Genomic DNA, 24,409 nt, shown 5'->3' on the forward strand with positions numbered 1-24,409 from the left:
GAGAGCCAAAAATATAGCACTTTGTCTTCTTAGGAAAATACTAGATTTTACCCACTTAACTTCAGGCCATTTCTAATTGTAATGTAGAACCAATTATTTTAAAAGTAGAGTATTCTTTAAATTTTGTAGAAAGGCCTAGTCAACCGTATGTATGTCTCCCCCGTATTCCTGCGCTTGATCAGACGGTCCCACGTGTGGAACAGGAGCAACTTTTGCTTCGCATGTGGTTCAACTGTACGCCATGGATTTATACCAAGAAGCACCCTAAAGTGTGGTTAATTCTCAAAAATGTTATTTGCTAAAGAACTGCCATGGCGGCAACTGGAGGGCATGTCATTTGGCATGTACTCTGCCGAGGAGATAAGGTAGGGGACGGCTTGTAAAGAAAGTAGCTACCATGCGCTCAGAACATACACATGCATACACGAGGGTTGGCCAATGGTTGTTATGTGAATGTTGCAGATACATTTGACTTGTGTACCAAACATGATTTCATTGTGGGCGACCCTCAAAAAGAACAACGTAACCCCATGTTTCAGTTCCTACCGGCTTTTGTTGATTCAGATTGTATCCCTGACGGGAATAACACTGTAGAGGCCCAACCACCTAAATACTAAGATACTGGTTGTCCCGGGAAATAAACATGATTTCCCAAGAATGCTGAATAATTGTCTGATCGTGTATTCTTCTCCGCTCCTGTCCAGGAAGCTGAGTGTGAAGTTGATCTCTAACGTCAGGTTGCTCGATGGGGTTGGGAACGTGGCCCTGAACGGCCTGTACGATCTAGCCCTTGGGCCAGCAGACAACAAAGAGGTAGCTCCATCTCTACTGAAAGACAGTGATGACACGTCTGTATAGGTTTATACATCCGTCCCTTCCTGACGTGTAGTTGTACCTCTGTGTGTACATTTTAACATGGAGAGCCTTAACTTTGACCACGGACTGACCCTTTTTTATCTTCATTTCTGATATTGTTTTATTCCCCTAGGTGTGTTCCACCTGTTGCCAAGACTTCAACAACTGTCCAGGACACCTGGGACATGTAGAGCTACCTCTACCTGTATACAACCCGCTGTTCTTTGATGTAAGCATGTCTTCAGATGCACACACGTTTACCCCTCAATGTAACGGGAGGTGACACCGCTATTGATGGACCAGCCTGTGGAGTTACTTTACATTAGTGTTACCTTTTAATTATTGGCTTAACGCTTGTTCAAATCTTCTTGCCTTTGTGATTGTTTCTAATATTTTAAATGCCTTTCTCTTCCTTCCTTCTACTCTCCTTCATCAGAAACTCTACTTGTTTATGCGTGGTTCCTGTCTTTCGTGTCACATGTTAACATGTCCCCGAGCTGCCATCCACCTGCTGCTGAATCAGCTGAAGTTATTGGAACATGGTTCCATGCAGGAGGTCTACCAAGTAGAGGCGGTTCTCAAGCAAGTAGGTTCAAAGATTTCTTTTGAGACTAGTCAGTGCAATATTGTACAGACTTGAGCATTCTTTAACCTCCCCCCCTCACAAATAAATCAACCATCAGTCATCATTATAATACTTATCCATTCTTGTGGAAGAAGGAATGTTGTAATTTGGGGTATTGTGTTGGACAGCATTTCTTATTTATTGGGATTGTGTTGGTCTAATCCTCAGTTTTAGACTTATTAGTGTGTGTGTGTGTGTGTGTGTGTGTGTGTGTGTTAGCACCTGGAAGAGAATCCCAAAGCCACTGGGGACGAGATCGCGATGTTGCTGAAGCAGTTTACAGCCACGATAGTTGGAGTGAACACTGAGGGCTCAGAGAGCACCAAACCGGTGAGTGCACACATCCAGGTAACAATCATTACAATATTATAGGTGCATAATATGAATATTTATATAACATGAAAAGACCTGTCCTTTATGGAAATTGGTTTTGAATAATTTGTATAAAAATTAGGGTTTTAAATTTATTTAAATATGAAGTTGTCCAAGAATCCGAAAAAATCCCACATTCACTTTTTAAAAATGATGCTTCAAGGGAGAGTCTGCTTTCAATACTTTTGTCAGTACCAGTTGTGGCTTTGCATCAACAAAGAAAAGGGGAAGAGTCAAATGTATCTTTTCTTTTCATTCTTTTAGTAAAGAAGTTCCAAACACTGAAAGAAAATAACTGTTGGCCATAGTTTTTACTTAAAAATAAAAATGTTGAGAGAGAAGAAGTTGACTCGATACAGTCTTCCTAGTTTATGCATGCCAGGGAGCAGAGCAGAGAGTACGCTCTGATCCTGCTATTTTAAGGAAGAAACCATACTAAAATGTGCCAAAATTGTTGAGTTTTTAACAAATGGGTACCTTCTTAGTATGGATACACCATGCAACATTAATTAAGGGACTTGTTAGTATACACATCAGCAGTAAAACTTTATTGAACGTTATTATACTATTTTTTTAAATAATACTCATTGATCTGCATTTCAAAAGTAAACAGAACTGTGAGGGGGGGATCCGTCACACCACTAGTCCACACGGGAGTGGACAAAGTTGCTTCATATGAGCTATTTTATCAATTTTTATTGCTGAAATCAATTAACCTTACAATGACAAATATATTGATTCATTTACATTTTGTACAAACATTTGCTAATATCATAACGTGGCAATCAGGGATGCACACTATGACCTGCTAAACTTTTTATCACAAGCATCTCACACACATGTAGCACGAGCAGCTTGAAGCCTATTGTTACATACCAATCAGTACTGATGGACACACTGGCCTTGCTTTTATTTTCAGATCAAACATCTTGTTGAAAAGAAGAACAGTTTGATAAACGATTTCTGGAGGAACCAAATGAAAAGTAGGAAGTGCCCTTACTGCAGGTAACGTGTGTGTGTGTGTGTGTGTGTGTGTGTGTGTGTGTGTGTGTGCGCACAGACAAGGGGGGTTGGGTTCAGGGGGTGAAGGAGGGGTTGCGCCCCATTGGAATGGTGAGAGAAACACTGATGACCATAGTGAAACCTACCGAGGAAATGCCCACCGTTGTCCTGTGTTGTACTAATGAGGGTTACATTGAAGACCACCTTGCTGATGCAAACCATTTTTTGCTTAGTAAGAGGCTGAAAATATAGATTGCATGATTATGTTTTGCATAGATATTGCTCCTAATTGTTCATTTCATGCTTTAATCATGGTGTATGTGTATAGAACGGGGAGGTTTACAGTGCGTCGTGAACACAACAGCAAGCTGATTGTCACCATGCCATCAGGAGTACAGACTACTGGCAAAAGCAATGGTGAGTAATATTTTCAGAACATAACCGCTCATATTGTGCCAACAGCTACGCTGGTTGGAGGAGATGGAGAATGAACATATTGTTACAATCTGAGTGGACTGGGAATGCTGTGTTTCACTTGTACCACACGTCTCCCTTTGTAAGCCCTGTCTATGCACACAGCCGGTAAAGAAATATCAACCAGCTTTTGTTCCTGTCTTCCGGCAGATGATCTGATTCCTGGAAAGAGAGTGTACCTGACAGCTAACACAGCTAGGGAACACCTCACCAAACTGTGGGAGAATGAAGGTAGGCCCAAAAACTCTGCGCACACCATAAACCTGAGGCCTGTTCCTCGTACGTGGCTTAACAAAGCCGATCAAACTGGGAAAGCCCATCACCGAAACCATGATTTTCTAACAGTAGACGAGCAGGAGCTGTTCATGAATGCATATAAGTAATTCAAGACTATAATACGTTTATTTGAATCATTTGTGTTGTATCAATTGAATGATTTCTGCTTATGTATCATATGTGTGAATATACATATATGTGTAGATGACCACAACTAGGAGTTGGACTCTGCGGGCGGAATTTATGAATCAATTCTCTTTCCTGCAGGTTTCTTCTTAAACTGTCTGTTTGCTGGGCTGGGGGATGGGACGATGCTGAGGGAGGGAGAGGGAAGTTCCTATCCAGACCTCTTCTTCCTGGAGCTACTGGTGGTCCCACCGGCCAGGTACAGTGTGATCCAACCAGAGAAATGACCAAGCAGTAGAAGGCACATTCCCATTTATAGAAATGTATCAGGATGGTCAGTGCGACGGCCTTATCTTTAAAGTCACTTTTGCAGCGACTCACCTATAAACTAAACAGACTTACAGTAAGTAGCAGACTAGCCACTCTAACGTTTTGTAATAACGACATAAACCTACACTGTATTCGTAACATTGCAAGGGGTCAGAACATCTCTTTGTTTGGTTATTTTACTCCAACTGCAGTAGCATTTAAGTGTTGTTGAATTAACAAGCTAGCTGGCTCACTAGTTGAGAGCTATCAAGCTACTTCCGCCATGCTGCACTTGGTACATTAAACAAGCCGAGCAGCGGGCAGGTGACCAACTAACGTTCCTATAGCCTCACTCTGTCCTCATGGAGATAGACAAGCATCATGGCTAACTAACTAACATTAATAGTATTTGTATTTACCTCTTTGACCACACAATACAAACACTTCCACTCTAATCATATTAAACTAAACCAAGATTGTAATTTGAGCCACACCAAATTCAAACTTTTATTCTCTCCGAGAACTTGTAGTGCTTTAGATATTGTTCAGGACATTTGCCTGGCTAGTAAGTTATTTAGCTAGAGATTGTGTAACCTAATCACACCTGTCCTCTTTTCTCTATCAGGTATCGTCCAATTAATCGACTGGGTGAACAGATGTTCACAAACGGGCAGACGATCAACATGCAGGCCGTCATGAAGGACTGTGTAACCCTAAGGAAACTTCTGGCCTTCATAGCAGGGGAGAAAACGATGCAGGGGGAAGAGGAAGAGCAGCAACAGCAGCAGGAGGGGGAGGTAAGATTAAATAAATGCTGCTGCTTTGCCCTATGTCCTCACACTCATGCTTTTATCAAATCTGTCTGTATAATAAAGCCCAGCTGCTGAGATTAATTACATTTTTTTCCCAGGCTCCTGAACAGACGGACCAGACATTTCTGTTAAATATCCCCGGACTCACGGTAACGGATAAACTCTACAACACTTGGGTTCGCCTGCAGACGCACGTCAACATCGTCTTTGACAGCGATATGGACAAAATAATGATGGAGAAATACCCTGGAATCAGACAGGTAAACAATACACAGATGTTGTGCAACATGACTTATTTTAATCTCAGGACGCATTGTTTTACCAGCTGCCTCATATCGCCCACTTTAACAAGTCAACTCAAGTGGCCAGAGGGTTAAATCAAAGGCGATGGCATCGGTTGATGGGTGTGTGCGGATGGTGCACGGTCATGTGGCACGCGCTCAATCACACAGTGTGACCCCCCGGTGAAATGATTACGAATAGCAGCTACTTATAATCTAGCTGTAATCGTAATTAAATATTATCCTGGGGTCCAAAAGAAAATTCCGTATTTGGCCTGGAGTTTGACATATGCGCTCTACACCATTGCTTCAACAAATAACAACAGGGAAGTGTTATGATTATTATACTCATAATAACAATATAATCAAATCCTATCGGTCACTTGACACAGTGTAGCAGATCAACATTAAGCAATGTGAAAGAGCACGTTTGCCATTAAAGAAGCACAAAGCCAGTTGCCAAATTGTCTGCTTTTGATCCACCAGATCTTGGAGAAGAAGGACGGATTGTTCCGGAAACACATGATGGGAAAACGAGTGGACTATGCCGCACGATCCGTCATTTGTCCCGACATGTACATCGAGACCAACGAGATTGGAATACCTATGGTACATCTTAACTGTTTTTAGAGTACCAGAGCTAGAATAGGAGTAGAACAGACATGTTGATTCAAATAAAGGTTCAGGATGGTCAGTCTTATCTGTGCACCGCCACCATTGGAGGAGGAAAATTTAGAAACAATATGAACCAGCAGGCAAAGTGTCGCAGATTGACTGCCATGAGGTTTTGCAGTAAAGACCGAGTCTCATTATGATCGACTAGGTCATCGACTAGTTCAATAATAGCAGATTTAGATGAGCTGCCTGTTGGATTGCGGAGTGAAAGAAGCTTTCTGTCTCTCCCCCTGTTGTGCAGGTGTTTGCCACAAAGCTGACTTACCCGCAGCCCGTCACTCCATGGAACGTGAAGGAGCTTCGTCAGGCCGTCCTCAACGGACCCAACGTCCACCCTGGTGCGTCCATGGTGATAAACGAGGACGGTAGGAGGACCATCCTATCACCCAGCAGCTTTACACAAAGAGAAGTCGTTGCCAAGCAACTGCTGACTCCCGTTCCCGGCCCGCACAAGATGGCAATGAAGATAGTAAGTCCGGTACAATTGTATGCAATTGTTGTAGTGCACAGGTACAAACCCATGTACACCATGCGGTGAGAACTGACCTGTCATTATCGGAGACATAGACCTTCACGCTTGTCCTTTTGTATGTGCAGGTAAATCGCCACATAAAGAATGGAGATGTTTTGTTACTCAACAGACAGCCAACTCTGCACAGACCCTCCATACAAGCTCACTGTGCACGCATTTTACCAGGAGAGAAGGTAGGCCCACTGGTTTTATAGTATGTTTGGAACCCTAACTTATCAAATATGACAAATTGTACTTTATCCTACTCTCATGCTGCAGGTATTAAGGCTCCACTATGCCAACTGCAAGGCGTACAATGCCGACTTTGATGGAGATGAAATGAACGCACACTTCCCTCAAAGTGAGCTGGCCAGAGCAGAGGCCTACACGCTAGTCGGCACCGACCAGCAGTACCTCGTCCCCAAGGTTAGTATCTCATATTTGTGTGTGTGTGTGTGTGTGAGTGTATATTATATATATTTAAATGCACACTGTGTTTCCCCTACCACACCACCCCAATATAATATAATATGGACCGCCCACCAAGGTGTTTTATCTTCTATTTAGTCCTTGATCACAACAGAAGTTATTCAAAGTTACCTTTCCTGCAGAAAATGTCTTTAGCTTGTTATTTTCTTAAACAAACAATAAATAGCATTGTGTTATTTATGTTCAAAAAAGATGTCGGGATCCATCTCGCTCCTCAAACGTAGACTGGCCAATCATTGTCTTTCAGCAACCAGAGTTCAACCACTATGGGGCCCTCCTCTTCATCTCCAATTTCCTTCATCTTCATCCTGGTTCAGTAGATTTGGTGGTTCACCTTTACAGTGTAACACTGTAAGCTTTTTCCTTCTAGAGTGCAGTTAGTAGCAGTGGGCGTCATGGTAGCACTCGCAGTTTAATGGTTTAGCTGCGTGAGATGTCGAGAGGCAAGATATCTTGCTGCCAGAAAAAAGAGCAGGATTCTATTACCCAACCCCTTTCATATACTGTTTCTTGAAGAATAAGACACACTTTCAGTATACAGTATGGTAAGTCTACTTGAATTGGAATGAGAATGGCACCTTGACCGTAAACTAGCACCTGTACACTCTATAATTTGGTAACACACTCAAGTGTTGTACTGGCAGAAACTGCAGCCGTGTCAAATTCAGTGCCTCCTCCTCTGTGGATGCCACTGGCCAAATTGGCTGCTACAGTGAAGGTGTAGTTCATGGGCCCCAGGGTGCTCCATCATGGCCACTGGGGATAAATAATGTACTACACACAAATCAATGTAATCCAATGAGTTGATCTGATGAAGAGGACTACAGAAGCTGCCTCCAACAATGGTAGCATAAACAAAACTGAAGCTTATATTTTCTCTAAAATCTTGAGGGATCCATCCATGTTACTGAACCAAATATTCATCCATGACGTTGAAAATCTACCAGACCCCACTAGGTAAAGCTTGTTTTACTCCCACTCTGCAAACTACTCCTAGGACTCTTCTTAACTCTCACTCCCATTTTCCATCTTGTCACCACATGATTTTAGAATGAGACTTGAAACAAAAAAGTTTTCTCTGTAGTGTCATGTCCATAATGTTAACAGGCTCTTAATAATAAAAACCTGTGGTGCTTCCCTACTCAAACCACATCCGTCTTCCTTATGCCAACAGCACCTACGTTAACTTGGCATTATTAGCGCTGCTAATGATGGGAATCAAGAGGTAGTAGCAGGCAGCTCACTTCATGCATGAGAAGCCTCTTTTAGGGCCCCACACAGTATTATAAGAGGGCACCGGTCAGCACTCGTGTGTTTCTCTCCCTCTTTAGGATGGTAAACCTCTAGCCGGTTTGATCCAGGACCACATGGTGTCTGGTACGAGGATGACAATACGAGGCTGTTTCTTCACCCGAGTCCAGTACATTGAGTTAGTGTACCGAGGACTCACTGACAAACCAGGCCGAGTCCAGCTGCTGCCACCGGCCATCCTCAAACCCCAACAGCTCTGGACAGGAAAGCAGGTAACTGAACTGGTGACCTAACTTGTGCGAAAATGAGCACTATCATTTTTGGTGCTGTAATATATTGTATTCATTTTACATATAAATGAATATCACCAACATTTTAGTTGATCCTCTCGTTTGCTTTCTTTGTTGAAAGTAAGGCTTAGGCAGCATATATATAATATATATGTATATATATATTTTGGCTGTTGGCCGAGCGGTTGAAGCCCCTGGTCCAACTTCCCTGGCTGGCGCGGTTCTTCTTTCTGGTGAACACATTTTCTCGAGCCCTACAGCATCGCACCAACCCTGACGCTTTGCCCTGCTCCATGGCCTTTGCAATAATTACATTTAACTTTTCTTAGAAAGTTACATTTGGACCAAGAAAGAAGATCGTTAATAAAGAAACAAGGACACTCAATCTCAAAATGTTCCCCATTTAACAGATTACTTTGCCACTAACTTCTTCCAGACCTTAATCACCAGGACAACCAACTATAAACATAACTGTACCCGAAAACTTGTTTTTTCATAATGCACATGAATGTAATGCCTCTGCGGACTCCTCTTGTACTGTTGTGTCACTCCTTTGGTGATTGCTGCAGGTTGTGTCGACGCTCCTGCTGAATATAATCCCCCAGAAGGCTGTGCCTCTCAACCTGAATGGCAAATCGAAAATCCCCAGCAAAGCATGGATCCAAGTCCCACCACGGGCTGCTCCGGGATACAGACCTGACAGCATGTGTGACTCACAGGTACACACAAAAACACACAAAAGATGTGCCAAGCATAGACTGTGTTCGATGAGCGATGCGTCTCCACTGCCACCTACAGTAGTGTCATGAAGACAGAATAAGCTGAATATGTGTGCCATCCTGCACTGAGCGAGAGTCTGTGCAGCAGAGATTGAGGGGTGTTGCTACCGTATCGAAGGTCCAGCACCCATGCCAATGGGGGCCAGTTGTGAGCCACGCAACGTTGGCCCGAGAACAAAGTAGCTGCTGCAGCTAACTGACGTAAGCGCCATACTAACCGCTTGGCTTGAAAAGCATTTGTCATAGCGCCTAATGATCAAATTGGCACTTGTGGTTACAGGTTATGAAGTTACAGATGGAAGCTACAGACTACAGATCAGTGTGAAAATGACCTCCATAGATCCTTTGGTTTTGAAGTATAATTGTTAAGGTTTATCTCCACCCAGCCTCTGAGTACCAAGTATCACTACTAGCCGGCTAAAAATCAACCAAACCAGCCAGAAATATTTGTTAATCTGAAACCACTGTATGAGCTGCCAGAGAGAGCAAAGTTATTGTTTTTGGAGTCTTGTCGAAGCTGGCTCATGAGTGGCTAGTCTTTACTTGGGAAGCAGGACTAAATTGTCTCCTGCTCTGTGACTACTTTACTCTGAGCTGCTGTAATCCCATTTATTAATCAATCATGATGCCGCATCCCCTTTTCACTACATCAAATTTTGACTTTACACCAGACAATGACATTTGTCATCCCTTTCACGAGAGGGAAAGGGATGCATATTTTTGAGGGGGCAAACCAGGGACATTAAATAAGAAATTGGGGGTATTTAAAAAATAATAATAAATGTAGGTATTTTGTGCTTACTATATATTTCTCACCAAATGGCAGCAATAAGAGTAGCAGTAGTCTACAGATTCAAAGTGTTTCTTGGATTTTTTTTTAAACCAAAATGTACAGAAAACATGAATCTGACTTTTTCTTTCTAGTTTCTCGTGATTAGCAATATGTTAAGCAATGTCGAACAGCTCTATTTTTCAGAACGCTGTATTCTGCATCCGATTTACAGCTTCCACAGTTGGCTCTCTGTTACGGAGCTGATTAATCCATGCTTCTGTAAAAACAATGAACAAAATATTTAAACCTTGAGTCAACCACAGTCTCAACCAAATGTATTTACCCAAATAAAGGATTGGCTGGAGACCCTAAGCACGCATCAAAAATCGATCCTTCAAAGAGTTTGTCAGCTGTCAGACGGTGACCTCTTTTATATTTTCCGCACACCCTAATAATGGGTCTAAATTGGGTCATTTTAGGCTGTTACACAATATGTTTTTTTGGTACTTCTCCATTCTGCCTTATGCGATGTACTTGATATCGGCGACAACATTGTATTTATTGGGGGCAATTGTGCCTTTTTGCCCCATGGTATTTCCGACGCTGATCCCTTTTTGCCCCCAGGTGGTGATTCGCCAGGGCGAGCTGTTGGTGGGGGTTCTGGACAAAGCCCACTACGGCTCTTCCGCCTACGGTCTAGTCCACTGCTGCTACGAGCTGTACGGAGGGCAGACCAGTGGCAAGCTGCTCAGCTGTCTGGCTCGACTCTTCACTGCTTACCTGCAGCTGTACAGAGGCTTTACCCTGGGTAAGGTACAGCTAATAGACATGCAGAGGCATTTGTTGCTGTCCTCAGAGACATGTTACAGACAGCCATAGTGTCTGTTTGCGTGTATAAGCCTTTTTTGCGTGTCTAGGTGTGGAAGACATCCTTGTGAAACCAGGCGCTAACAAGCAGAGGAAAGAAATCATTGAAGCATCCTTGCAGATTGGCAGCAAGGTGAGTTAATGCACCAGAGTTGGTTGGGCATTAATTAACTGGCAGTGTTTGCATTATTTTCAAAGTGGATTCATGTTGTAATGGTGTATGGGTTTGTGTATTTAGTGTGATTCAAACCAATAAACATAGAAAAAACATGCAGCTGTGTCAAATTCAGTGCCTCCTCCTCTGTGGATGCCACTGGCCAAATTGGCTGCGACAGTGAAGGTGTAGTTCATGGGCCCCAGGGTGCTCCATCATGGCCACTGGGGATAAATAATGTACTACACACAAAGACAAACATGCAGTAAAGAGTGCTACTGAATCTGTAATGTTGAGTGTCTTTTGGAACAACAGCTTTCCTCCTTTGATCAGAGTCTTTTAAAAATCTGAAATAGTTCTGCATGTTCCCTGACAGCTGATGCAGTCTAACTGCTCCTCGTCCATGTTGGATTTGTAAGGAGCTAGTCATTGTTCAAATTTGTTACACATATTGTTGCTTCAAATCCAATCATACAGTACACTGGCCAGTAGTGCACTTTGTTTAGTTTTTAGACGTTTTTGCCTTTTGCTGCTGCAGCAGAAGGAACAACATGTGTCTGCCGAATAGCTGGGCATGGAACCGAAGCTGATATGTAGTGCTCGTATCTTCCTGTGTCTAAGGCCCTCCAGCTAGCCTTCAACCTGCCCACTAACGTGGACCGTGGAGATGCCCAGAGCCGCTGGCAGGATGCCCACCTCAACCCGGACCAGAGTGACTTCAGCATGGCCGACCACAAGTTCAAAGAGGTGGCCAACCAAGTGAACAACGACATCAACAAGGTAACCTGCCAGGGCTCAAGGAACGTCACCGTCATGCGTGCTACAACTACTACTTCTACTGGCAACAAACGATGGCTGATGCACTCTCTGTCTTTATGGCACAATACCAGCATGGAGAAATGGAGTAGAAGCACAAGGGTTGTCTTCAAAGATCTTTTACCAAAATTGGGTCTCACTTAAGTTTTATGGTTGTTGCTTCCTAAAGCCAAAAAATAGCAGGCATGAGACATACGTGTCCCCTTTTTTATCCATTCAGTACATTGGAGATCTAGCGTCTCCCTTACATCGACTGTCCAGGGTTAGCACGAGGTTCCAGATATGTTTGGTGGTGCTCATTGTTGAATAATGGTGAATAGGTTCATTTAAATAATGCCTCTTAATGTCGCTCCAGAGGGAACGCCGGGTCGTTTTGCATCACCTCGGCCAACTGGTTCAATGGGTTTTCTGCTTTTGGAACGTTGTTTGACGGCTTTGTTTGTAGGTGTGCATGCCCGTCGGACTCCACACCTCTTTCCCTGACAACAATCTCCAACTGATGGTCCAATCAGGAGCCAAGGGATCTACTGTAAACACCATGCAGGTACCTCACACGCACTACAACAAAACCAGATGAACCGTACGTAGTCTATTATATTACAAATGACGTGTGTGGCTTGTTTGCGTTTTCTCAGATTTCCTGTCTACTGGGCCAGATCGAGTTGGAGGGCCGTAGGCCTCCTCTGATGCCCTCCGGGAAGTCGTTGCCGTGCTTCCAGCCATATGACCCCGCCCCCGGTGCTGGGGGCTTTGTTTCTGGAAGGTTTCTCACTGGCATCAAGCCACAGGTACACATTGTGGGGAGCAGTAGTTCTCGACGTCCTTCCCCGCCAGAGAGAAACGTTATAAATAAGATCTCTTCTTTTTGGGGAGATGAAGGTCATTAGGCAGTGATCACACGAGTCGCCATGCTCCCCTACCTGTAGATGTTGAAGGGCTTGTTTGCTGTTGAACTGTTGGGAGCTTTTAATTTGGGTGTATTATTATGTGCAGATTTTCATCTTGAGCACGCATGCACAAGATGTGACTTGAGAGGTGCATCCTCTGGTGATCCTGCCAGAATTTTACATGTTTCTTTATTGATCAGAGTCATGAGTCATGCCCACTTAGTGTATGAAATGGTGAAAATCCATAAATCCTCGCTGTCTTCGATCTTGTTTCTGTGTGACTTATTTTCTTCTCTTTTCTTTGTGTGTTGTTGCGGTCAGGAGTTTTTCTTTCACTGTATGGCCGGCAGAGAGGGACTGGTGGACACTGCTGTAAAAACATCTAGATCAGGATACCTGCAGAGGTAACGTGAACCAGACTGCTGACACCGCGTAGTGTGCAATGGCATTAAAGTCCCATTCTGCCTCTTTGTCAGAGGCTGAAGTGGAGGCAAGATCTACGGAGCAAAAGACAGAGCACAAATGCAGCACTTGCAAATCCAGTTTGCTATCTTTGATTATTTGCACAAATGCTTAGTTTTTCTGATCACATCTACGCTGCGAAGGATGTGGGTGCAGTTCAGTTTCATTTGTTTGACATTTCGGTTGTATTTAACCATTCCCACACAATGGGAGTAGTGTGTTGCCGTAAAGGCTCCTGTGGAGCGATTAGGGACACTTTGACACTGGGAGCAGCCAAATTTCGAACAATCCATCCTGCGGTTACCAGTGCACCCTCTCTACTGCATGCGCCAAAGAAAAGAAGACAAAAAAAAAAGTTGACTTAATAAGGTGCTTCAATCCATATTTTGGGTGGTTTAGCCTTTCTAAAGCAACATTTCAACTGCTGTCAAAGCACAGTTTGCTAAATGACCAACCTGTAAGGTACCAAAGGGCCTGAACAGTCATGGAGAGGGGGAGAAAAGTCTCACCCATTACATAAGTCTATATTATGGAGCTACATCCACACTACTTAGCAAGACGCCTAAGCAACTAGCCCCTGGACACTACACTGTAATTTGGTAACACTCATGTTTTCATACTAGCTGAATCTGCAGCCGTGTCAAATTCAGTGCCTCCTCCTCTGTGGATGCCACTGGCCAAAATGGCTGCGACAGTGAAGGTGTAGTTCATGGGCCCCAGGGTGCTCCATCATGGCCACTGGGGATAAATAATGTACTACACACAAATAGCTGCCACAGACAAATAATCTGGGTCTTAAACTTGATCGGCCGTAGCTTCTCCACTCCTTTATCGCTTCGAAGATTAGAGGTTATATTAAACAAATCTTGGCCCTGTTTACTGTTGTCTTGGGTGCAGCTGAATCAGGTAAGCAATTCTAAACCAATGCAGGGAACCCTAGGATGTCTGCTGACCTTTCCTTTCCCGCTCTCCTGCAGATGTGTAATAAAGCATCTGGAGGGCCTGGTAGTGCAGTACGATCTGACTGTGAGGGACAGCGATGGATCTGTGGTCCAGTTCCTGTATGGTGAAGACGGCCTAGATATCCCCAAGACGCCCTTCCTGCAACAAAAGCAGTTCTCTTTCATAGAGGAAAACTACGAGGTACAAACCGATCCAAGTGTTGCTGTTGTGAAAATAATGCTGATGGAATTCAGCCCAATAAGTAAACGATTTCAATGCATTTTTGTGTGTCTTTGATTTTATGGAGACCACCTTTATGAGTGCACCTGCCACATATGCTGCTCGGACAAACAATGAACGGCTTCGGATTATTTTAGTCTACGTTCAGCTAACCTGGAGTTTGAGCACAGGTTTAAAAGCGGGTGCACCTTTAAGAGCAGGCAGCTCCTGAAACCATCAAGAAGTAAGCCTAGTTTAGAAGTAAGTTTTCTTCTGTGGGGTAAAACGGGAGCTCCTGTGAGTGTTTTGATGTGTAAAGGTTTTCAATTTATATGTTACTAGTGAAGAAATATATCAATAAAACGCACAAAAAACCCTTTGAATGTGAGATTAGTGTCATCTCGGCTTGCTTTTCAGTGTGCTGTTTTCTTTGTTTCTCTTGCTTCGCTGAGAAATGTTACAAATGCACCGCGGTGTGCAGATTTCTGGTTTAATTTGCATATCTTTTTTTTAATTTGCACACTTTTTCACAAACAAACTAAGCCTTTTGTACTGAAATCAAAGCAGTGGACCAGTGAGGCTAAAGAGGACATCCAGTCGTGTCTGGACTGTACGGACTGCAATGTTTTCAGGACTGCTTTCAGAGGTCTGGATGAGCAGGCAGAGGCTGTGAAGGCTGTCTGTAGTCCTGATGTCATCATTTAGGAGCCAGGACAGCAAAGAGTCGTGATCTTGTCGAGTGTTTAGCTCTCAGTGAGGGAGGAACAAGCAGCTTGGCAGATGCAGAGCGGAGTGTGCGGGTTGGATGTAGGGTTTCACCATGTCCTGGATGTACACTGGACCTTCACAGCATGGTACATGAGCACCAATGTATTGAACTGGATGTGGGCAGCCACTGGTGAAGAGAGCCTTCACACACCCCAGTCCCCAACAATCCCCCACATCCTCATCACATATTCCGGAGAGGGACGTAAATAGAATATTTAAAACACAGAACCCCCAGAAAGCAGCCGTCACAGACTTCCTCTCTCCATCCTGAAGCCTTGTGCTGGTCCGCTGTCTCCAGTGTTTACCAACACCTTTAACATCTGACTGGAGACTTGCCATGTGTCAGCCAGCTTCAAGGCCTCCTCCATCCTCCCCAAAAAGACAAGGGTCACAGGACTTAAAGGCTACAGGCTGGTCACCTCGACCTCTATGGTGATGAAGACCTTTGAGCGCCTTGTCCTGTCCCACCTCAAAACCTTTTCCGACCTACTCCTGGACCCCGTTGCAGTTCACCTACAGAGCCAACACCGCATGGTCATGGAAAACCTGGAAAGGTCATGGAGTTTTAAAATGGTAATTTCCAGGCCTGGAAAGGTCATGGAAATGTGTTATATCTATATGTTCATGTGGTTCATTTAAGATACGTTTTGAAATAATTGTTTTTAAAAGACACTTAAAATATTAGCAGGATGCTCTCATATTTGCAGCAAAAGATTTGCACCGTGGTTGTGTGAACGCACCTTAACTGAAAGGTTTGGTATTGAGCCGTGTTGCGCTGCAGACACGGGACTTCATTCTTACGCGAATGACAGGAGATCGTCATTCTTATTTTATGCAACTTAATATACAATTAATACACAGTAGATAAACGATATGCTCACGTGCTTAACGCAGCTCTTTTGTGTTGCACCTGCTGCATTCATGACGTCATTACATCAAGACACACAAGGAGTCACTCCAACATAAATGCTTTCATTATACCACCCATTACTTAAGTCTATACTATGGAGCTCCATCCACGCTACTTTGTCCACGTAGCAAGACATATACTCCAAACTAACTAGCACCTGTACACTACACTGTAATTTGCAAACACGTGTTTTCATACTAGCTGAATCTGCAGCCGTGTACAATTCAGTGCCTCCTACTCTGTAACGAGCTGAGATGAGACCCTTTCAATCATGTAAGTGACGGTAGATTGGATGAACATTTCCAAATCTGATGTTGATTGTACCAAAAAACTAGAAACTTCCTGCGTTCAATTTCATTTTTTATTCTCTAGTTAAAAGGGCTTTGTGTGGAGGAAGAATGGACCATGGTGGTTCTGTTTCAGTGGTTCAATGGTGACCTCTTTTTGTCCATTTGAATATTAAAAAACAGACAAAGCTGAAAAATGTTTAAATAGAACATGGATTCACAATAAATTTGGTATCCACCCCACAACCCTCTTTCTTGTCAGGTTATCAAAAGGTCCCAGGGCCTGGACAAGGTTTTGGCACGTCTGGACCCGAAGGCTGCTCTTCAACACTTTGCATCCATCAAGCGCTGGAGAGAAAAGAGACAGAGGCTGTGTCCGCGCAGAGGTAGATCACAAAGTTTGGTTGGCCTCTAGCGTTTTTAGCTTCAATTCAAGTTTCAAACATTTAAGTTGAATGACTTATTACACTATAATGTCCATATATTGTACTGTGTTTTTAGATCTCTTTAGACTGAATATTTTTCTGATTTGGAGTTTGTAAGGTTAAATAAAGCAGGTCTGAAATCCCCATTCTGGTTCCATAGCAGTTCCATAATAGAATCAGCAGAATCAAGCCCCTGCATAGTGACATTTTGAATATAGTCTTATATTTGGGAATCTGTATTTTTCTGTTAGGAGCGTTCTTGCTGTTTTCCCAGAAGAAGTTGCCCAAACTGAAGAGGGCCGAAGGACGAACCAATGCAGATGTCTACTGCAGAAATAATGCAGAGTCAGAGGTATCAAACCGTAGCAAAGATGTGTGTCCCTTTCTTGGACATTGACACAAGGTCTCTACGGTCTCTGCGGCCTCGGTGCCCAGCGACCGTCTCTCGACCTCTTTCACCTTTTTTTTTTTTTTACCTCGCCCTGCTTGCTCCCTGCACAGCTCTTCCAGCAGTGGCTTTCCCTGGACGAATCTAGCAGGGCCAAGTACACCAGGAAGGCGTCCCGCTGCCCCGAGCCTTCGCTGGGCTTGTTGAAGCCCGACACCTGCTTTGGCTCGGTGTCTGAGAACTTCCACGGCATCATGGAGAGTTACCTCCAGAGCGAGGGAAGGAGGGGCCGAGACAGCGTGGACACCCACAGGTACTGGAAGGGCGAACAGTACAGCTTGATGAAGACCAGTTTGGGTCTGGAGGGCATGGCGTTATTCAACTCTCTCTCTCTCGCGCTGTGTGTGTGTGTGTGTGTGTGTGTGTGTGTGTGTGTGTGTGTGTGTGTGTGTGTGTGTGTGTGTGTGTGTGTGTGTGTGTGTGTGTGTGTGTGTGTGTGTGTGTGTGTGTGTGTGTGTGTGTGTGTGTGTGTGTGTGTGTGTGTGTGTGTGTGTGTGTGTGTGTGTGTGTGTGTGTGTCAGCCTCCGGCAGCTGTTGTACTACAAGTGGCAGCGGTCGCTGTGTGATCCCGGCGAGGCGGTGGGTCTGCTGGCGGCTCAGTCCATCGGCGAGCCCTCCACCCAGATGACCCTCAACACCTTCCACTTTGCCGGCAGAGGAGAGATGAACGTCACTTTGGGAATACCCCGGTACGTCTCCTCTCCTTACGCAGACAAACACGTTACACAGGACACACGCACTGCTCCTTGAACAAGCTGAGGGGAGGGGTCTCATGTCAACTGTCCGTCTGTGAAGCAGAGCTTGTGGTGTGAGCGTGTGAACCGTTAGGAACTGTGCAGAGGTCAAGGCAGGACCGCTACGCCCTTCCTTCGGCAATACTAGTCCTCTGGCGTCTCACTCTCTGCATATGTCCCCCTGTCCCGCAGACTGAGAGAGATCCTGATGGTGGCCAGCTCCAACATTAAAACTCCCATGATGAGCGTCCCTGTGCTGAACACCAAGAAAGCCTTAAAGAGGGCCAAGACGCTTCGTAAGAGACTCACCAGAGTCTGTTTGGCCGAGGTAAGGGTCGGCTTCTCTCCACCTCTTTTTGTCTTCTGACTTCTCCTCTTCATTCCATAATTGATTTCCTCTGCTGGCTTTCTTTGGCGTCTTCTTAGTGCGCCTTTTTATGATGTTAGTACTTGTTCCTGACAATGTTAAACCCGTTGTGATTTCCAGCTGGCGATACCCGCCTACTTGAGGGTAAATTACAAAGAGAAACTCACTAAAACTCTCTCTCGCTCTGTGTTGGATCAGGTGCTGCAGCGGGTGGATGTGGTAGAAACTCTTCGGATTGATAATAAGCAAAAGCTGCGGTCCTTCCAAGTAACGTTCCACTTCCTGCCTCCAGAGCGTTACTGTGACGATAAGCTGCTATCGCCCAAACAGATCCTCCACTACATGGAAACTAGGTGTGTGTATCTAATCTTTCGTTAATAAGACAAAAATGTTGGTGGTGACGAAGTCACAATACTTTTTTATTTTTTTATTCCGGTGCGCCTAACAGACATGGGCAAAGTACAGCCCCCGTTAGGCGGCTGTCTCAGTTTAGCTAACTGTTAGCGGGCTAAAGCCGCGGGACTCCAGAGATTGATGTGCGTGGAGATGAAGACCCGTTTAACAGCTCGGTGCTGCTCGGCCAGCAGAGATGTTCATGCGGACCTGGCTGCTCCGTTATTTGGCGACGATAGCCAGCGTTTTGAGACACGCGCACATCAACCAGATCAAACGCCACATCTTGAGAGGACGGCGTTAAACTACAACTACTGTAAGCTGGACTATTATGCAGCTGTAGACACAACACAGGGGGTCCCTGGGACTGAGAAGGAAAGAAAACGAGTTTAATATGGCTATTAAATGGGACTAAAACTAGAATAAAATAAAATTAGTTTTCGTCAACAAAAACTAGACAAAAACTAAGAAGGATTAAAATGACTAAATGTGACTAAAACTAACATGCATTTTTGTCTAAAAGACTAATTCAAAAATAGCTGCACTTTTTATAACAGTAACACTTTATAACAATAACACTTTTTACATAACGCGTATTGAAAATACAAAAATTCTCCCAGGTTCTTCCGTCTGCTGCTGGAATCCATCAAGAAGCGCACTGCCAAGCTGGCGTCCATTGCCGTGGAAACGAGGAAGGCCACCTACAGAGATAAAGACTATGACGGCGAGGGAACAGATGAGCCAGCAGGGGTCTGTTTTTTAATTGGCTGGCTTGTGAGATTTAGATTAGCGCACTCACTCATTTTGTGCAGGTTTCTACCTCAATAATTATTCCCTTCCCCTAAAATACACAACTATAAATCCAAAGAAAACAATTTTTGTTGTGTTGAAATCATCAGTTGGATGACGCGGGGGACGAAGTGGAGCGAGAGGTTGTGGACGACCAGGCGAATGAAGGAGACACTGACGCTACAGACGCCAAGCAGAAAGGCAAACGGGAGGAGGAGGTATGGAGACGTTGGAACACTTTGTGTCATTTCCCTCTGTAGCTACCACTTGATGCCCCGGATTGGGAAAGCTCGGAAATCGATTGCACCTCTGGTTAATCATTTATCCATGGCATGCCTGAAGGTTTTCATAGATCCTTACGACCGACTGGAAAGCGTTCCAACAAACTAGTTTAGACCAAAATGTCGCTGCTCCTCTCCAGGGAAGAAGAGAGGAAGGTAAAGGGTCAGGAAATCGTGGGATGAATATTTGTACAACAAGTGGAAGATCTTAAGTCCCTTTTTCGATCTTCTCCTGATTAAAGGGACAGTCATTTTCCTGCTGTGACCTGCTGATCAGATCCTGCATTCAATCATTTCCTAATAGATATACAGCAAGCCTATTGTTCCACAGCCATGCTACTAGCTGTGTGAGGTATAAGGGTACGGAGATGCTGAGTATGGTGTGCAGACACACTTTATGCCAAATGACATTAAACACAACGTGCAGCTGAAGTTGATTGAAATGTCATTAGTTTCTGCAGTTATTTCTGACTGAGGCGCTCATTGAACTTTGTCTTCAATACTGTCACAGATGAACATCTGACCATATTGCCGCTGGCACCGTGATTACAAAGAGATGACCACCAAATAAAAAATTAAAATAAACATTAACACCCGACTGTTTTCACTCTCCAGGTGGACTATGGGAGTGAGGAAGAGGACGGAGCTGACAACGCCGAGGTTATGGAAGACTTTGGGGAGGACGAGGAGGAGAGGGCAGAGATGCTGGTGGAGAAAGACGAGGAGAGTGAAAAGGACGCTCGGAAGGTGTCCCAGCCAAAGGGTGAAAGGTCGGGGGGGAAGAGTAGACCGGCGAAAACAGCAGGAAGTGTGGCAGGAGACGAGACGCTGGATCAGATAAGGACCAACATGGTCCTGGAGTCCAACTCGGCGATAGAGAGTTACTGCTACGATCAGCAGCATGAGCTCTGGTGTGAGGTGAGTGTGTACCTGTTGCTGGTCAAACTAAACCAACTGAAAGGTTTCTTCAGAGCATTAGCCCGCTGACTTGAGAAGAAGCAGCACGAAGGTAAAAAAACCCACACTGTTGGGTCGAAGTCAGAGACACTGAGTCGACTTCAAGTTTTTTTTTTTTGCTGCAAGGGGTGTCCGGTCAGGATTCTTGGAGTACTAGACCAGTGGTTCTCAACTAGTGTGGCTCCGGGACCCACCATCACCCCTTAATGACAAGCCGTGACCCAAATCAAGGAATATTCTGAACGTTTTATTTTTAATTTATTCAAAATCAAGTTCACAAGCTGAATTTTATATTCAGGATGTTTAATTATCCTAAAACCCCAATGTCTCCCCCATATCAGAATGGTTTGACCCAACCGATTAACTCCCTGCAATAAAAAAGTCCCTTCAAAATAAAATCACAGTATGAATATTTTTGTGATTTTATTTTATTTTTTTTAATTCTAATTTTTATTTTCCCATGCAATGGCGGGGTCGCGACCAACCAGTTGAGAATCACTGTACTAGACTCTTCACCCGATCACAGCCAACTCCGACCGGACTCTTCCTTCAGCCTCCTTTTATTTAGCAAGCTGGTCAGAATTGTCCACATGTGTGAGTGTGTGCGGGTGTGACAAAGTAACAGCAAGTGAATGTATATGGAGTTGCTATTGTCTTCTTGTCGGAGAGATACATCAACAATAGTTGCAAGGGTGTTTCACACATCAACGGTTATACAAATTCCTAAGCAGAACAGTTGCACAATGATTATAACGTAAACATGGTAAACCTTAACACACACAGTTTGCAGAGGTGTGCTAGTTTCATCCCTCCAAAAACAGGTTGTTTGTTCTCATTGCAACAAGGTTTACTGCTGCTTTGTGTTCTCATACAAAATACAACGGTCTTAGGTGTGCCTGGTCCTGCCGGTGAGCAACGTACACTTTGACCTGACTGCGGTCCTTGGGACGCTGGCCCAAAACGCCGTCATCGCAGAGACCAGGGGCTTGACGCGCTGCCTGCTGGGCGAATCCACGACGAAGCGCGGAGAGAAGGAGATGGTGCTCAACACGGAGGGCATCAACCTGCACGAAATGTTCAACCACGGCGATGTAAGAAAGCCGCTCCTCACTCCTACCATGCCGCTGTTGTGTTAAGGGTGGGGGACAGACTGCGTAGAGATCAATCAAGAGGGTAACCGCGTTGATACAAAAAGAAAAGCGGTCGGCCGCGTCTCCTTTCGGCTCAGCTGTTTAAAAAGGATCTCTACAGATAACTGACTCAGACTCGCGACTATTCAGGTGTGTTGGTCATCATGCGTCTTAGCAAAGTCTACAAAGTCAAATATTTCAAAGCACCGCTTAAATGCTAAAAGAGAAAAAAAGCAGCAATTTTATAGTCTGTTGGTCTGATTGCCCAACAGATTGAGATTTCACAGATTCCTTATGTTTATTCATCCTTGGATGGTGATGATCCTAATGATGGGACTATATTTTCCCTGCAGATCTTGGACATCAACAGACTGTACTCCAATGAGGTTCATGCCATGGCGAAAACATATGGGATTGAAGTGGGTCTGAAGGTCATAGAGAAGGAGATTAAAGATGTCTTTGCCGTCTATGGTATGCGCACACAAACATGCTCGCACACAGTCACAACCGGATAGCAGGCCCCGTGGCTGCCAGACACACTCAGGTTTCGTTGTTCTCTTTCCGTGTCCAGGTATCGAGGTGGACCCCAGACATCTGTCCCTGGTAGCAGATTACATGTGTTTTGAAGGCGTGTACAAGCCTCTGAACCGGCACGCCATCCAGTCCAACTCCTCCCCTTTGCAGCAGATGACTTTTGAGACCAGCTACAAATTCCTCAAACAGGCGACCATGCTGGGTGAGGAAACCGAAGATAATGATTTTCTTTGAGTGAGGATGAGGATATGTGGCAATGGAGCCATTGTAACGTGTTCTGCACTTACTGTACTCCACATTGCTGCTAGTTCTTCAGCTAAATTGAAAGTGAAATGATGAATAATTCAAGACTGTCGCTGCTGCCGTTTCTTTTGAGTTGTTGTGGTTTCCTGTTGTGACTTCCGTTGTGACTTTAGAGCCACCGGAGCCCCTACGTTAGTGTTTGTCTTTTGCTTCATAAATGTATTTTCCTTTTGTTTTTCAGGATCACATGACCAGCTGGTATCTCCATCAGCCTGCCTCGTCACAGGGAAAGTGGTGAAAGGTGGAACGGGACTGTTTGAGCTGAAACAACCTCTGCAGTAAAAGACGTTGGGACCAGAAGTCCGGTTGGATAGATGTGGCAGACAAAGACACTTCACGAGGACTGAATATGATCGCAGGGCTTTCAGTTCTGCTAACTCAAAGTCCTAAAACAGCCTATTTCTTTAACGAATAAAAGCGGAAAGATTGTATCCCAGTTAGTAACTGTGGGTGACAGTCAAATGCTCTGGCCAAATGTTCTTTAATATTGGAGGTTTTGATTGATTTGTTTACAAAAAAAGAATTGATTCTTTTGAGGATTAAAGCTTTGTGTTTAGCCAATCAATCAATCAATGAGCAGTTGGTCACTGTATAATTTTCTTTTTGTATTTAATATGCCATTAAACTTGTAAACGTGGATAAAACAAGTGTCTCGTTTTTATATTCGTTTAATAGTGGATTATGAATAAACTGGATCAGGCTGCGGGGTAGATATTTAGGCCTCTTGTTTTGAAAGATCGGAAATGTTTGCGAGACTTTTTACCACTGGTTTGCTGAAAAAGAACTCTGTGAAAAGAGGAGGTGCGCGGAGGGGTCATAACTGAAGGAGTGGGAATGTAGTGCGAAGGATACCAATGCGCGCTCGTATTGTGGTTTTGGGAGATTACCGGCATGTCCGCCGGAACATAAAGGGTTAATGGTTACAAAACGGTCAACGTAATGATCAACGTCAGTAACTTAATATTAACGTTACACATTACATTAACGTTTAAAACGCGCCCCGTTGATGTAATGGGTGTCCTTTTTAAAACGGCGTGATATTTTAGAGGAGCTAACGTGCTTCTTAAGCTACATTTGCACTTGTTTAACCAATGTAAATGTTCAGTGTACCGGACTGGGGTCAGGTGCACCGTATTTCAAAATGAAATGCGCCTCTATTTAAGGTGTTACGGTAAATGGGCCTGTACAGCCCAAAAGGCACTGATCATCTTTGAAGTGTCTTTTCTCAATCTGAACTGTCTTTAAATCAGATACAAGCTGGGTAACACTATTTTGAGACTTAATCCTATTTCATGTTGACCTCCTCTATCACCATGTACATTTCCTTCAAATATTACTGAGTAAATTTACATTTCGGTGGGAGCCTGGCGGATTTGGATGGGGAGGGAGTTCGGGAGGGGAGTAGTCGCTATAGTGGCCTTTGTCTTTACAGGAGGCCGCCGTGCGGCGGCAAAGGAGTGACTGCTTCCCCAGCCCGACCTGCCCAGCAGGTTAATGATCTGAATTGCTAACTTCCCTTACTTACCTTGAAATCACAAGCCAGAGCCTGATCACCTTGGAGACCTGCTGCAGATATGGGTACAGCCTGGCGCAAAATCTACACTTTTTCCTCTGGATTTTTAAGGGCCAGCAAGAGCTCACCGGTTGCTGCAGGAAATGTAACACTTTTGAGGGGCCCTCTCACAAAGAAAAGAAAACTTTGCCTATCTGCGCCACTCCAGGTCCAGGGATCTGAACCTGACTCCTTCTCAAACTGCCAGGGGAGACGTAGGCCGCTCTTTTTTTTTTTTCAAAGGTGCTCGCCCATCTTTTAGGACCTGTAATGGCAAAAATATAT

At 44.4% G+C, this 24,409-nt stretch overlaps 1 protein-coding gene and 3 non-coding genes across 4 annotated transcripts; all 4 read left to right on the forward strand.

Moving 5' to 3' along the window:
- The first annotated feature begins 57 nt into the window (after positions 1–57).
- On the forward strand, positions 58–23,236 carry polr1a (RNA polymerase I subunit A). The gene is made up of 37 exons (XM_037460691.2): positions 58–365; positions 705–813; positions 989–1,084; positions 1,292–1,441; positions 1,700–1,810; positions 2,772–2,857; positions 3,183–3,271; positions 3,479–3,559; positions 3,872–3,989; positions 4,665–4,836; positions 4,950–5,111; positions 5,619–5,741; positions 6,049–6,276; positions 6,405–6,512; positions 6,598–6,744; positions 8,139–8,330; positions 8,918–9,067; positions 10,524–10,707; positions 10,817–10,899; positions 11,542–11,700; positions 12,182–12,280; positions 12,372–12,524; positions 12,945–13,027; positions 14,063–14,228; positions 16,474–16,597; positions 16,888–16,988; positions 17,138–17,337; positions 17,606–17,773; positions 18,011–18,146; positions 18,384–18,538; positions 19,199–19,328; positions 19,478–19,585; positions 20,264–20,566; positions 21,496–21,696; positions 22,089–22,206; positions 22,307–22,471; positions 22,754–23,236. The coding sequence occupies exons 1-37, from the start codon at positions 289–291 to the stop codon at positions 22,852–22,854; spliced, it is 5,136 nt and encodes a 1,711-aa protein (XP_037316588.2). The 5' UTR covers positions 58–288; the 3' UTR covers positions 22,855–23,236.
- On the forward strand, positions 7,456–7,593 carry LOC119211660 (small nucleolar RNA SNORA5). The gene has a single exon (XR_005119788.1). It is a non-coding gene; the product is annotated as a small nucleolar RNA SNORA5 (small nucleolar RNA).
- On the forward strand, positions 11,037–11,174 carry LOC119211661 (small nucleolar RNA SNORA5). Its single transcript, XR_005119789.2, has one exon. It is a non-coding gene; the product is annotated as a small nucleolar RNA SNORA5 (small nucleolar RNA).
- LOC119211659 (small nucleolar RNA SNORA5) lies at positions 13,716–13,853 on the forward strand. The gene has a single exon (XR_005119787.1). It is a non-coding gene; the product is annotated as a small nucleolar RNA SNORA5 (small nucleolar RNA).
- Positions 23,237–24,409: the final 1,173 nt, after the last annotated feature.

This window comes from Pungitius pungitius, chromosome 2, assembly GCF_949316345.1.
Source record: "Pungitius pungitius chromosome 2, fPunPun2.1, whole genome shotgun sequence".
In the NCBI taxonomy this organism is placed as follows: domain Eukaryota; kingdom Metazoa; phylum Chordata; class Actinopteri; order Perciformes; family Gasterosteidae; genus Pungitius; species Pungitius pungitius.

What these genes read in the sequence shown, in the direction of transcription:
- polr1a (XM_037460691.2), top strand. Translation starts at nt 289, where the DNA reads ATGTTATTTGCTAAAGAACTGCCATGGCGGCAACTGGAGGGCATGTCA. An exon ending in GCATTTTACCAGGAGAGAAG is followed by an intron (nt 6,513 to 6,597) that starts GTAGGCCCACTG and finishes CTCATGCTGCAG; the next exon opens with GTATTAAGGCTCCACTATGC. An exon ending in CCTTGCAGATTGGCAGCAAG is followed by an intron (nt 10,900 to 11,541) that starts GTGAGTTAATGC and finishes CCTGTGTCTAAG; the next exon opens with GCCCTCCAGCTAGCCTTCAA.